Source organism: Gopherus flavomarginatus, chromosome 3 (assembly GCF_025201925.1).
Source record: "Gopherus flavomarginatus isolate rGopFla2 chromosome 3, rGopFla2.mat.asm, whole genome shotgun sequence".
In the NCBI taxonomy this organism is placed as follows: domain Eukaryota; kingdom Metazoa; phylum Chordata; order Testudines; family Testudinidae; genus Gopherus; species Gopherus flavomarginatus.
Genome location: NC_066619.1, coordinates 212,826,153 through 212,841,949, shown reverse-complemented (window position 1 = coordinate 212,841,949; position 15,797 = coordinate 212,826,153). Strand labels below are relative to the sequence as shown.

The 15,797-nt window shown below is 39.7% G+C and overlaps 1 protein-coding gene across 1 annotated transcript in view; it reads left to right on the top strand.

The window, feature by feature from the left end:
• The window catches only part of NEK1 (NIMA related kinase 1), a 127,098-nt gene that overhangs the window by 99,691 nt on the left and 11,610 nt on the right, over nucleotides 1–15,797 (top strand). Inside the window, exons 33-36 of the mRNA XM_050946174.1 lie at nucleotides 5,380–5,534; nucleotides 9,602–9,813; nucleotides 14,109–14,242; nucleotides 14,508–14,640. Of these exons, the coding sequence (XP_050802131.1) occupies nucleotides 5,380–5,534; nucleotides 9,602–9,813; nucleotides 14,109–14,242; nucleotides 14,508–14,640 (634 nt within the window). The remainder of the gene's footprint in view (nucleotides 1–5,379; nucleotides 5,535–9,601; nucleotides 9,814–14,108; nucleotides 14,243–14,507; nucleotides 14,641–15,797) is intronic.

Below are 15,797 nucleotides of genomic sequence, written 5' to 3'. Positions count from 1 at the left end.
GTTTACAGGAAGGGGGGGGGGGCTGTACCCAGAACCACCCAGGATGGGGACTTTGATCCCATCATGCACTGGGCTAGTAACCCATAATTCCAAAGGGCAGGGACCCGTGCAGGAACTGTGGGATAGGTACCCAGAGTGCAACGCTCAGGGAAAAGATGGACGCCAGGGAACATGGACGCTCAACATCGATGTAAGTAGCCCTAGTGTGGACGCGCAAAATCGATTTTATAAAGCCTGCTTTATAAAATCGATTTTAATAAAATCGATTTTACCCTGTAGTGTGGACGTGGGCTCAGAGTTAAAAGGTTTTAGCCTTTTCTCCCCAGGGACTGGAAACTCAGCGATATACTCTAGCATATGGTAATTATTACATAATGTCACTTCAAGAAGCAATATTCAGGTGTCTCAATAACTTAATACAACATCTCAGGCTGAGTCTTAGATTTAGTGAAAATAAATTCTTATTTAAGTAAGAACTAATATACTATAACTTGGAACTGGAAGCATTAAAAATAGTTTTATACACACAAACCGTTCATTTTATCCTGTCTATGTAAGTCTGTCTTGAGCTTTTCATCTATTTACAAAAAAACATACTTAGTGTGCCATAATTTGTCTGATGTCACCTCTCAGTACCAAGCCTTGTTGTTGAGTTACTGGGATGACTTGGGGAATCCTTCACCTTCTCTGAGGAGTATCTCCCCTTCAAAGGCCACCATGATCTGCCTTTGTGGGAAGTATCTTGGGATAAGGACACCAAGCTGAGCTCTCTTCAGGCTCCCTCTGCAGAGGTCTAACTTTTCTTTATTTAGCCCACTTCTCAGGTAAATCTAGCTAAACCTTCTGTCTGGCCTTCCAGCTCCCAGTTCCCTGTGACTGCCCTGTTACAATTCCCAGATTGCTCTCTCTTGAGATCCACTCTCCAGCTGTCACACTGACCAACCCATCCAAAGGTTCCACTCCTGGTGATGTCAACAGTCTCAGCAGTTCCTGATTTAATGATCCTCTATCGTCAGCGCTTTATCACTGCTCTTTGGAATGACAAGGCGGGTGAGGTAATATTTTTTTATTAGACCCACCCAACTTCTGTTGTGAGAGAGACAAGCTTTCGAGCCAGGTAGAGCTCTTCTTCAGATCCAGGAAAGATACTCAGAACATCACAGCTAAGTGCAAGGTGGAACAGATTGTTTAGCATAAGTAGTTAGCACATATTCTAAGGGACCATTCAAGGTACAATGGCCTGTTAACACCTCTGCAGTCAAAAGACAAAAAGAGGAAGATAGTGGGTTGACAATTGTTGTAATAAACCCTAAATCCAGTGTGTCTGTTCAGTCCATGATTTTTGGTGTCTAGCAGAGTTATCAATTTCAGCTCCCAGGCTCATCTTCTAAAAGTGTTGTTCAGGTTTCCTTTGAGGATGAGGACTGATAGGGCAGATATAGAGTGAAAAATGTTCACCCACAGGTGATAGGGTGTTTTTTGTCTTTTATCGTTTTCCTCTGTGAGTTCATTCAAGAGCGTAGTGATTGTCTGGTTTCACCCACATAGTTGAGACATTTAGGGCACTGGATGATATATACCACATATTGTGATAGCCATGAATAGGATCCAGGGATTTTGAAAGGTGTGTTACGTGGGATGTTGGTTATTGTAGCAATGGAGATAGGGCTAAAGGTTTTGCCTCTGGTTTTGTGTCAGGGTCTGGTGCTCCTTTGAGTTGGCCTGTGGGGAGCTTGCTTCTGATGAGCTTGGTGAGGTTGGGGAGAGGTTGTTTAAAGGCCAGTAGTGGGGGTTCAGGAAACATTTATTTCAGGATGGGGTGGAATATGGGTTGTAGTTGTTTGATACCCCATATGGATTCCAGTGTGGGATAGTAGGTGTCAACTAGAGGGTATGTGATTGGAGGGAAGTTTATTTCTCTATTGAAGCAGTTCTTTTGTGGTATTTGAGTGGCCTGTTTCATGATGCAGTCTACTTTTCTGGTGGAGTGTCCTTGTCTGGTGAAGGTGGTTTTGTGTGTGTTAAAGTATATATCCTGGAGGTTCCCCTCCGAGCGTATTCTGTGGTATCTGAGTGCCTGGCTATAGATAACTAATTGATAGCTGGTGCTTGTTGAAGATGTGGTAGAAATCTATGAAGGCGTTTATGCAGTCTGTCTAGAGGAGGAAAATATCAGCAATGTGCCTTAGGTATGTCATTGGTTTTGTGGTGCATTTGTTCAGAAATTCCTCTTCAAGGTGGTCTGTGAAGAGATTGGCATATTGGGGACACAACCTGGCACCCATAGCTATATTTATGGTTTGGACAAAATGTATGTTTGAATGTAAAATTGTTATGGGTGAGGATGAAATGGCTGAGTTTGGCAAAGTGTTTGGCATGGGATATCTGAGGGTTGTCCATTGTCTTGAATGGTCCCTTAGAATATGTGTTTAGCATAAGTAGTTAGCAATCTGTTCCACCTTTCATTTAGCTGTGATGCTTTGCATACCTTTCCCAGACATGAAGAAGAGCTTTGTGGCTCAAACTTTCTCACCAACAGAAATTGGTACAATAAAAGATACTATGTCACCCACCTTGTCTCTCTAATATCCTGGGACCAACATGGCTACAATTGCAATGCATATCCTTTGGAATGTCAGCTCAACACGGTGGTGAAAAGACAAAGGGCTGCACATTCAAATGAAGTTGGCAGCCTGATGAAGAAACATAGAGAGAGTTCATAATCTCACCCAGAATCCATAAATTAGACAGACAGGTCCCCCAAAATATCACAACAACTCCTTTTGAAAAAACTGGAAGCAGGGACATATTTTTCCACTGGTAGTTGTGATCCTGGCAGATACATAGCTCATGAAGCTACCAAAGGTCCAGAAGAGGCATCTATTCAAGAAGACTCAGTCGCTTGGGCCATATGCTGCTGGCTTCTTGGCAGTGATGGCCTCTCTCCCCCCAGGGGCCTTTGTAGAGTGGGAAGGTCTTCTTCTACTGTGGCTGGAGAAACAAGGCTGCTGTGCCTAGAAATGTCTAGGAAAAGATCAATTAAAACTTGCTTGAAATCTTCAGTGAAATTGCCCAAGAGGACCAAAAGCTGCATGAGCCAAAATAAACCAACAACCTTGCAAGTAGTGGAGGGTTGTGATTGCTGAGTTTGTTGGCCAAGCCAAGTCCCCTCTGAATTAACCAGACACTGTTTCTGTCTCTTTCCACAGCATGCAAATCATGTGTTTTGGGTTTCTAAATCTGTATCCAGTCAGTTACAATGCATGTTTTGCAAAATCATGTAGTCTGAATTCCCAATTATTGGTTTGTTTGCAAGTACTGTTTTCTGTTTTAATTGTATGTATTTGATTTTATTTGTGAGCAGGTAGGCACTGTCCCAGTATGTATTTTGAATGCTCAGGTATTGGTTTGTGTGTAGTTTACAATTGCTGGAATTTTTTTTCCTGTTTGCAGTGTGTTTAATTTTATTTGGTTACATTGCCTATGAAGGAATGTGTTTCAAGATTGTCAGGGCTATTTGCAAAAGTATTTACTTGGGAATGCTTTTTGTGTAACCCCCTCTCCCCCTCCCCATTTTCATTCTGTTGTTTTTGCCTAGTATGGCCAGTTCATGCTCTTAAAATAAACTGGTTACTTTAAAATATAATTCACCTACTATTTGAGGGGGTGGGGAAACGTTTGGTGCTATTAGAAAGTGGTTCATTGGTTGGATGGTTTGTTTTTAAAGAGCTGCATAAATGGGAGTAATAAATGCTGTCTTTCTGGGTCCTCTTCCTTAGTGATTAGTTTGCTCTCTAGGTGTTAGAGCTTCTGGCTCTCCGTTGGCTGCGTACTGTCCACATCCCCTGTGCATTATCCATGTCCCCCTTCTCAGTGAGCTTCTTTTTATTCTGCGTTCTGGGGTGCTTTCCTCTGGAGCTCATGGGTGTCTGTCAATAATAGGAATCCTTCCTCAGAATGCCATTGAGCTCCACATAATAGCAGCAACTCTTGGGAGCAGTTCCAGACTTTTTGTTGCCCTCCTTTGTGTCCTGGTAAGCCTGCTGTAGCTCCTTCCCATTTGCTTGGCATTGAAACTTGTCCCTGTTGTACCTACCTTCCGTGTCTCCTTTGTCAGCATAAAACGCAGGTCAGAGCTTATTTTACCATTTGTTGAGTCTCTTTCTGTATCCTCCCTAATTTCCCTGCGTTTTTACAACCTTGGTGGTTATAAATCTTGTTAGGAACATTCCTGAAGTGGGGGTGCTTTTTTCAATTTTAGTGGTGAACTCTGAGTTTCACTCCAGGGCAGCAGACTTCTTTGATCAGAGTGGTCACTGCAGTGGAAACAGTTGCCTTGTGGGCTTGTTACTGGAGTACTATACTGCTGGTACAACTACTTCAGTATTCACACTGTCATTGTGTTGATAGAACAGTACTTATGTCACTTGGGGACCTGGTTTAACTTTACCAGCAAAAGTTCAGGGTTTTGTCAGGAGGATTCAAAATCGTGTTGATATATTTCAAGGCTGTATTTTCAGAATGCCATTTTTCTGGTAAACTTCATAGTGTAGACCTTAGAGTTTTGTTTCAACAAGAATGTGTGTAATGTACAATATGATTTCTAGAAACCTAATTATCAGAACCATATTCTTCTTGTTTGAGCACATAGCGAACAATTACTTTATTCTATTTTTTTAAAATTTCTGTTGACAATAAAATCAATGTTTTTTAAACAAATAAATATTCTTTATTGTTTACCACTAACATTCCAAAACACTGCTATGGATGAGATCCTGTAAATGAAACTGACTTGAAATGTACTATTAAAAAAACTGCATTGACTTGTATTTATTTGCTTTTGCATCTCTGTTAGTGCAAAATAAACTGACATTTCAAAAAAAATCTTCCAATTTTAATTATATAAGGTAGTTTTAATAAATTATTTGAGAAATTTGTTTTGTGGAGGTGGTTTTCAGATGATAGGGAACTGATAATGACTTTTTTAGGAAATGTCTGTACTCGACCTAATATATGTATAATTACGTTGGGCAAATGATATAGTTTTTTACCTCCAGTAAAGTTCTTATTTTTTAAAAAGATAGCGAGAGAATGAATAGTCTCTTATATAAAAAGAATATAAATCAGTTTACATGTGTTCTGAGTTTCTCAGACCTTCTCAACACTTAAAGTAAAAGGAAATTTTCCCAATTTAGTGGAAAGGCAAAACATGCAGTCTCATATGTTCCATGCTTAGTTTACTAACTGTGTAGAGTTTTTTATGTAATATTTTAAATAGAGCATCAAAATAGGTATTCCTACTTTGATTTGATCTTTAATTTCCAGTTGTTTCTTGTTTTATTGCATATCCTAATCTGAAGTTTTTTATGACCTTTTCAGATGTTAAGAACGTGTTCACTCCCAGATCTTTCCAAGTTATACAGAACACTAGTTGATGTTCCCATTGTAGCAGATGTACAACATCAAGACAACCTTGAAATAGAGGATATGGAAGATGAGCATGTCAAAGAAGGGCATTCTGATTCTGAAGACATGTAAGCATAAAACATTTATCAACTACTGCAAAAAATATAGAGAGATAATAAAAACCTCTTCACTTAACTGAAATCCACTAGAAAATAACTGTTATCCTCATCCACCTATACTTGTATTTTATCTCTTTTAATGGACCAACTTCTGTTCGTGAAAGAGAGAAGGTTTTGAGCTACACAGAGCTCTTCCTCATGTCTGGAAAAGGTACTTAGAGTGTCACACCTAAGTACCAGGTGGAACAGGTAGTTTAGCATAAGTAGTTAGCACATACTCTAAGGGACCATTCAAGGTGAAGTGGTCCTTGAATGGTCCCTTAAAATTTGTGCTAAGTACTTATGCTAAACGATCTGTTCAACCTTTTACCCAGAGTGTGTCAGCTAAATACCTTTCCCAGACATGGGGAAGAGCTCTCTGTAGCTCAAAACCTTGTCAGAAATTGATCCAATAAAAGATATAACCTCACACACCTTGTATCTCTGATATCCTGGGACTAACATGGCTACAACAACACTGCATACAAAACAGGTATGTTTTACTCTCTCCCATCTTAAACCAAAACCCTACCCTTAACACCTCTTGCCTCTCCAACTACCACTCCATCTTCTTTTTTCCTTTCATCTCTAAGCTCATTGAATGCACTGTCAGCAATTGTTGTCTGGAATTCATCTCCTCTAGTTCATTCCTAGATGCTCTTCAGGCCCCTTGCATGCCACTAAAACCAAACTCTTGTTGACGCTAATGACTCCTTTCTAGTTGAAGTTCAGAGCTCAATACTCCATCCTTGTTCTCTTTGTCAGAGGTGGTTGCCATGTCATAATTGACCATGCTCTTTTTGAAATCTTGTCTTCCATTGATATCCATGGCTCTATCCTCTCCTTGTTTTTCTCCTACCTCTCTAATTGTTCCTTTAGCGTGTCCTTTGAAGGATCGCCTGTACAGCTCTTTCGGTCGTCTCCTCTTCTCCCTCTATACCTTATCTCTGGGTAATCTTATCTGCAGACACAAATTAAACTACCATTTCTATGCGGAAGATTCATGGATCTACCTCTCTGTTCTAGACCTGTCGCCTTCTGTCCAAACTGTAATCTTTGCCTGTCTCTTTGTCCTCTCCTAGTGGATATCTAGTTGTCAGCTCAAACAGAACATGGCTGAAACAGAATTTTTAATCTCTTCTCCTCCCAGCCCTCCCATTGCAATTCTACTTGCGACTTCCTTTCTTGATCACTGTGGACAACGCCAGCCACCTGTCTATCACTCAGTTCGATAACCTAGGTGTCATCTTTGATATGGATCTCTTTGCAGAGCTGCTCACGTTATGTCTAAGGCCATGGCTACACTCACACTTTACAGCGCTGCAACTTTCGCGCTCAGGGGTGTGAAAAAATACTCCCCTGAGCGCTGCAAGATACAGCGCTGTAAAGCGTCAGTGTAATCAGGGCGGCAGCAGTGGGAGCGCGGCTCCCAGCGCTGCACGCTATACCCGTAAGGGATGTGGTTTACATGCAACGCTGGGAGAGCTTTCTCCCAGCGCTGCCGCTCCGACTACACTCACACTTCAAAGCGCTGCCGGGGCAGCGCTTTGAAATTCCAAATGCAGCCATACCCTAAATCTTGTTGATTCTTTCTGCATAACGTGTTTAAGATGCAGCCTTTCTTCTCCACCTACAGAGCCAAAAATCTCATCTAGGTTTCTCCTCATGTTGTGTTTTGATTACTGCAACGTTGTTTACTGTGATCTTGACAAATGCAATCTTGCCCCATGCATATGCATCCAGAATGCTGCTGAAAAGATTATCATTCCCCATTGCTTCTACTTTTCATGCCTTCTCTTTGCATTGCTACCTTGTCTCTCTACCTTCTCTGTTGCATAAGAATGGCCTTTCTGCATCAGACTAATGGTCCATCTAGCCCAATGCTAGATGCTCCAGAGGGAATGAATGGAACAGTGCAGTCAAGTGATCTATCCTGTTGCCAGTCCCAGTTTCTAGTAGTCAGAAGCTTAGGGACACACACAACATGGAGTTGTCCCTGACCATCTTATCTAATAGCCATTGATGGACTTACCTCCCATGAAATTCTCATTCTTTTTTTTAACCCAGTAATACGTTTGGTCTTTTACAACATCTCCAGGCAACGAGTCCCACAGGTTGACTGTGTGTTTTGTGTAAAGAAATAATTACTTTTGTTTCTTTTAAATTTGCTGCCTATTAATTTCATTGAGTGAACCCTGATTTTTGTGTTGTATGAAGGGATAAATAACACTTCCTTATTCACTTTCTCAATATCATGTCATGATTTTATACACCTCCATAATAGACCCCCCCAGTCGTGTTTTCCAAGTTGAACAGTTTGTCTTTTTAATCTCTCCTTATATGGAAGCTGTTCCATAACCCTAATCTTTTTTCCTCCTCTTCTCTGTACTTTTCCCAGTTCTAACATATCTTTTTTTTTGAGTGCGGGTGACCAAAACTGCATGCCATATTCAAGGTGTGCGTATACCACTGAATATGGCATATTTTCTGTTTTAGTATGTATTCATTTCCTAATGGTTCCTAAACTTGTTAGCTTTTTGTCACTCCTGCTGCACACTGAGCAGATGTTTTCAGAGAACTATCCACAATGATTCCAAGATCTTTTTCTTGAGTGGAGTTAATTTAGACCCCATCGCTTTGTATGTATAGCTGGAATTATTTTTTCCAGAGTGCATTAATTTGCACATCTGCTATTTTCTTATCTTGTCACCCAGTTTTGTGAGATTCCTTTGTAATTCTTCACAGTCTGCTTTGGACTTAAGACAGTTAAGTGATTTAGTATCATCTGCAAACTTTGCCACGTGTTTACCCCCTTTTCCAGATCATTTCTGAATATGCTTAACAGCACTGGTCCCTGTCAGATCCTGGAGGGGAACCCCACTGTTCACCTCTCTCCTCTATGAAAACTGACCATTTATTCCTACTGTTTCCTGTCTCGTAACCAGTTACTGATCCATGAGATGACCTTCTTTCTTATCCTATGACTACCTACTTTGCTTATGAGCCTTTGGTGAGGGACCTTGTCAAGGACTTTCTCAAAGTCCAAGTACCCGGTAGCCACTGAATTACCCTTGTCCACATGTTTTTGACCCCATCAAAGAATTCTAACAGGTTGATGAGGCATGATTTCCCTTTACAAAAGCCATGTTGACTGTTCCCCAGCAATACTCCTGAGGGAATTCTGCACCAAAAAATGAAAATTCTGCCACAATATTTTATAATTCTGCATATTGAATTTGTCAGAAATAACACAATGTAATCACGCCATTTTCAATTATTTGCTGACAAGTATTTGAAATAAATTACCAAAATAATTGAAAATGGTATGATTATATTGTTGTTTTGACAATTAAAATATGTAGAATTTTAAATTGTTTAATTTTTTTGGTGCAGAATTCCCTCAAGAGTACCAGGGTTCTGTGTGGCACAATCTGGGTGTGGGCAACTTGGTGCGGGGTCTGGGTGGAGGGAGGATAGGACTCTGCTGGGGAGTCCAGATGAAGGTGGTTAGGGCTCAGTGTGTAGGGGGGATGGGGAGCTGGAGGTATAGCTCTGCAGGGAGTCTGGGTATGGGGAGCTCCTGATGCAGGGGCTGAGGCTCATGGGGTGAGGATTTGGGGGGCTTGGTAGGGAGGTTCTTAGTGCAGGGGGCTTCTGATGCAGAAGGGGTGCAAGGAGTTTCTGGGTGTGGGGGGCTCCTGATACAGAAGGGGTGCAAGGAGTTTCTGGGTGTGGGGGGCTCCTGATGTGGAGGGAGCTTGGGGCACGGGTTCTGGGTGCGCAGATGGGGAAGGGGTCACTGTACAAGATGTGTTCTTTAAGAAAAAATGGTAACGTATAATTTGCCAGTGTCATAGTTTAACTGCCACACAAGTATAACGTTTTGAATGACCTTTCTACCTAAGATAAGGAGGGGAAATATTGCTCTCTTTGCAAGAACATGCCTAAACATTTTGGTTCAGATTTAGGAGAACTTCAAGAACCGTCTGGATGGTGTTACCTTTATATATTATTTGTATATATTTCTCTTCTCTCAGTACATTTGGTGAGGCAGATACAGACTTGCGGGCGCTTCAGGCCTCAATGGAACAGTTACTTAGGGAGCAGCCTAGTGAGGAGTTGAGTGAAGAGGAGTTGTCTACCTTAAAGGCAGATACTGCAGCACGCATAACAAATGGTACAGAGCAGGATGATGAGGATGGCAACAACCCCAGCAGTGAAAGTGTACTTAATGAAGAATGGCAGTCAGGTATAAACGTTGTTACTTGTAATTTCTCTTACTGATGTTACTGAATTCTGTATTTATATCACTAACAATTCTATGAAGGGCTTTAGCATACAGTCTGTATAAAAGACATTATACAGAATTAAGCTTCATTTTATTGCAAAACTTGGAAAAATCATATTATTATTAGATTTTATTTAGGGTCATAGACTATAACCAGTGTTGAAGGGAAATGTTTAGTCTTCAGTGGACAATGATTACAAATAAGTATGAAGTAACTTTGTTATCTAGAACGGTTAACTTCAGGAAAGGTCCAAGACACGTACTGCTCACATAATCTTTTTCCATCTACTGTGCATGATTGTGTCACATAAATGTGAACAGGGAATATTAGCTGGTGTGACTAGAGTAAATGAGAAGCTGCGTAAGGATAATGCATACAAGAGATATGAAATTTTTCAACCTTGCCATTACTAGAAATATCTATTAATGCAGTGGAACTAAAAATATGATTTAGTTAGTTTCAGAAAATCCCATTACCTTGCTGCTTTTAGAATGTGATGTTAGCAGCATAAAATGCTGTGCTAAAGTCAAGTTCTAAAATTCTGGTTAAAAGCAGAATAGTTTAGTACTGCTTAAAAAAGGCAAACATGAAAATTTAGAAAGTGGTTAGAATAAATGAATAAATTTTAATGAGTTCTACATTGTGTGGGAATACAGTATAATTTATCTAAGTGTAAAAGAATAACAGTATTCAAGAAATGAGGTTGTATAGATATCTCTGTCATTCTTGGGTTGACGTAGGGTACGTCTCAACAAACCAAAGATGTGATGTACTTGTAGTATAGTACTTGGATTTATAATGGTACCTTTTTATGAGATATCTCAAAGGCCTTTCTAGAAATTAAATGAGCCTCTCAAACTACTACTACTTTTCTCCTCCTAGTTCCCACTAGTCTCTATAGATATCCCCATTTTACAGGTAATTAAAAGTGTTGCTCACTCTTGAAATTTTATCACAAGTCTTTCACTATTGATGTCGTCTTAATATGACTCCAGGAGCTGGGGCATTATTTCATTAGAATCTTAGCTTTCATTTATAATTTTTAAAAAGTTTTTTAGACCTTATGGTACAGAGAAAAGCTTGAAAACACAACTCCTGCATGCTCAAAATCCAGAGGTCAAAAATAAAAACCTATAATAGTGCTTTAAAGATGTCACGATTTGAAGATAAGCTTAAGTTTTTTTAACACATTAGGTTGGCAATACTGGATTAAGCTTGTAATTTGGTCAAGACTGTAATTTTTACCACAGTCATGGAGAGCTTTAGTGGTAGAACTGGCCATTTAAAATTTGGAACTGGAAGTTGAGATTTCTGGGTTTTAACTACTAGACTACACTACCTATTTTGCAAAATTTGTCAATGTAAGCTTTATGACTACTTCTGGGTTTCTATTGGCAATTTAAAAAAATGCTCAGTACATTAAATTGGAAACACAAATCTCCTCTTGAAGTCCATGTACCATGTTGTACAGATCTCTGAGCTGTTGTCAGAAGTGAACCCAAGGGTTGCGTGCATGTTGTTTTACGGGGAGACTTAGGACAGTTAGGTACCCACCTTTGAAAATCATCCCTTAATGATAAAGATGATATATGTTCTCCCTAAATCAGTGGATGGGTGCATTTTATTAAGCTGTTAGAGTAGAACCTCAGTGTTACGAACACCAGAGTTACGAACTGACTGGTCGTAAGAACATAAGAACAGCCGTACCGCGTCAGACCAAAGGGCCATCTAGCCCAATATCTGTCTACCGACGGTGGCCAATGCCAGGTGCCCCAGAGGGCGTGAACCTAACAGGCAATGATCAAGTGATCTCTCTCCTGCCATTCATCTCTATCCTCTGACAAACAGAGGCTAGGGACACCATTCCTTACCCATCCTGGCTAATAGCCATTTATGGACTTAACGACCATGAATTTATCCAGTTCTCTTTTAAACGCTGTTATACTCTTAGTCTTCGCAACCTGCTCAGGTAAGGAGTTCCACAAGTTGACTGTGCACTGGGTGAAGAAGAACTTCCTTTTATTTGTTTTAAATCTGCTGCCTATTAATTTCATTTGGTGACCCCTAGTTCTTGTATTATGGGAATAAGTAAATAACTTTTCCTTATCCACTTTCTCCACATCACTCATGATTTTATATATCTCTATCATATCTCCCCTTAGTCTCCTCTTTTCCAAGCTGAAGAGGCCTAGCCTCTTTAATCTTTCCTCATATGGGACCCTCTCCAAACCCCTAATCATTTTAGTTGCCCTTCTCTGAACCTTTTCTAGTGCCAGTATATCTCTTTTGAGGTCAGGAGACCACATCTGTACACAGTATTTGAGATGTGGGTGTACCATTGATTTATATAAGGGCAATAATATATTCTCAGTCTTATTCTCTATCCCCTTTTTAATGATTCCTAACATCCTGATTGCTCTTTTGTCCGCCTCTGCACTCTGCGTGGACATCTTCAGAGAAGTATCCATGATGACTCCAAGATCTTTTTCCTGACTCGTAGCTAAATTAGCCCCCATCATATTATATGTATAGTTGGGATTATTTTTTCCAATGTGCATTACTTTACATTTATCCACCTTAAATTTCATTTGCCATTTTGTTGCCCAAACACTTAGTTTTGTGAGATCTTTTTCAAGTTCTTCACAGTCTGCTTTGGTCTTAACTATCTTGAGCAGTTTAATATCATCTCTAAATTTTGCCACCTCACTGTTTACCCCTTTCTCCAGATCATTTATGAATAAATTGAATAGGATTGGTCCTAGGACTGACCTCATTTGGAACTGGAAGTATGCGATCAGGCAGCAGCAGAGACGAAAAAAAAAGAGAAGCAAATACAGTATAGTAGTATAGTACTGTGTTAAACATAAACTACTGAAAAAAGAGAAGGAAACTGATCCTGTGCTTGTTTCATTTAATTTAAGATGGTTGGAAGCAGCATTTTTCTTCTGTATAATAAAGTTTCAAAGCTGTATGAAGTCAATGTTCAGTTGTAAACTTTTGAAAACAACCATAAAATTTTGTTCAGAGTTACGAACAACCTTCATTCCTGACGTGTTCATAACTCTGAGGTTCTACTGTATATAAAAATGCTGCTTAACATGTACAGAGCAATAGAGAAACTGAAGACACATTTGCTGTTCCTGTTTCCTACTCCTGTTGAAAGGTCTCTGAATTGTTGGTTTCTGACCAGATAGCATGTGGTTTTCCATAGATGAGGTATTATCTGGGTGTCCTTAATGTAAAGAAATTCCTTAAGGCTTTAGCTATTAAGCACGAGTGAACGCCATCTCTCATATGCTAATTCTCTTAGGTCATGTCTTGACTCAACAAATAAGTTGTGTTTTTTAAAATGTGTTGGCTAACAGGATTTAAAATAATTTCTATATTGTGCAGGCCTGGCAAATAATACTTTAAAAAAATATTTTATCTAGTTGTGGTTCACTCTTCGCTCCCACATGTGTTGACCATGACCAGCTAACAAGTTTAAAAATATGACTATGTGCAAAGTCCATCTGTTTTTCTTCCCTACACACTAGGGCACATGTGGGCTAGTTTTGCTACCAAATCAGGACATGAAGTGAGAACTTGGGAGTTACGTAAATTATGACTGGGTCTTCCCAGAAGTTACCTAGATTTATTGTGGTTCGAGAAGGACATACCTTAGCACAGAAGGAATCCAAACAGATCATTCTTTATATCAAATCTTTATCTGCAGATGGAATATTAGATGCCAGATTAAGGACTCATTTAGTAGCTTTTGCAACCTGCCGTGGTGTTTTAGACCCATCTTTGAGACTTGTGGAATGGTTACGTGGAATTTTACCCAGCAATTCTGTGTCAGTGCCAGGATTAAGTCAGATGTCTGTTTTGGGACAGCTGTATCATTGAATTATTGTGAAACGTTACTGCTGGTTAATCTACAGCATGGGGTGTATGGAGAAGACAGCTACATAACGTTCCAGTACCAGGGACACCCGAACTGTATTGGTTCCACAGAGCCACATTCATGCACCTTCTTACCTTACAGTTTCTTCAGATCATTCGAAGGAGAAAGAGTCTATTACTGCTTTTCGTTAGTGTCTCAGTGCTGTTGTGAATGTGTGGTAGCATGTGGCACACTCTTGAGGTGAACTGCCTTCAATTTGATTCAGAGGTCTGGGTGGACTTCAAAAGTTCAGGTACATGGAAGCAATATATTCAGAACTGAAGTGGGATTAAACTTTGAATTTTCTCCTCTTATATTTTCTTTTCCTAGACAACAGTGATGGGGATATTGCCAGTGAATGTGAAGCATATGACAGTGTCTTCAGCCATTTGGAAGAGTTGAGATATAATCTGGAGCAGGAAATAGGCTTTGATAAATTCATTGAAGTTTATGATAAAATAAAGGTTTGTTGAGTGCTCTAAATGAAAAACAGATCAATCTACCTTGAGTTGCTTATTGCTGTATAGTGTTATATGACTAGAATTTATGAACATTCTAATTTTTTGTATTCTGTTCAGCATATTAATGCTAATACAGAAAATTTCATTCTGTGACCTAAAAGATTAATGTTTTGTGTTAATCCACAATTCTTTTTATAAATTTGTAAATTTTCACTTTATGATCACTTCAAATTTTAAATTGAACCGCTTGCATTGTCTACTCTTATAGGCAATACATGAAGATGAAGACGAGACTATTGATATTTGTTCAACAATAGTTCAGAATATTCTGGGAAATGAATATAAACATCTGTATGCCAAGATTCTTCATTTAGTGATGGCAGATGGAGCCTATCAAGAAGGTAATGTTCTTAACACTTTACTGCAGTTGCATACTATCTTTGTATTATATTCTCCTGCCTGGATAATCTCATTTGTAATAGTCGCTGACATGAGTAATATTTTTTCTAAAACAAACAGTTCTAAACTCATTATTACATTAATTACTTGGATTAAAAACGATCAGAAATTCACAAAGGATATTGGGGAAAAAGAATAATCCTTACAGGAAATTTATCAGATTTCTCACATTGAACATTTTTTATTAATACTATGCACATTCCTTTTGTAGCTAATCACAGATATGCTCCTACAGGTAAAGTTGGTTATTTAGCTCTGGAGCATATATGGATCAGAGCAGAAATGAGGGAGATAAAGAAGAAATATAATAAATAGCCAAACCCAGGCTACTAGAGGTTCTGCCTGAAAGAGATTTGTGTTATCAGACTGTTATCCCTTTGATACCTATACCATCATCCTGTACTTCTTCATTGGTACCAATGGAGTATGAGAAAGATCTGGGTCAGATCAGGCATCTGGGTTTTGTACCATCGGTACCGAAGGTGGCCTTCATCATCTGATTCTTATCTATATGCCACTGGTGCCAAAAGAGTTTAGATATGCTAAAAATGCCCATGTCTCCACTAAGCCAGAATCTCTGTTACTTAATCGTACCAGTCATCTTGCAGTACAACAATCTGCTGAGTCACCAACTCCACATCTGTCTTGGAGGCCATTTTACTCACCAGCTTCAGTCATCCAGGGCAAACAATTCTCTCTCTCTTTCTCACACACAAACACTCACACTCCACATCCGCCCACCCACCTGTTCTCACCTCCCCCTGAATATGTTGAGGAGGACTCTGACTCTCAAATTTTAGTAAAGCGTTCTCCTGTATATTCTAGGAGGCATAATTTGCCCACATGTACCAACTCTGTGGAAGAAACAAGACCTCAGCTCCCACCCTCTGAGTTATGACGCTGTGCCCTTTGGCCCCTCCCTCAGTGGCCTTGTTGGGATCCTGTGGCTATTTACCTCTTCCAGTTTAGGTCAGCAACTACTCACTGCCAAAGGGAGAATACACAATGTCATTCTTCTCAACTTCCTCTCTCACCTTCCCAAATAGGGGAGGGGAGATTTTTGAGGAGCAGGAGGTAAGGGCTGACAAAGAGGTGACAC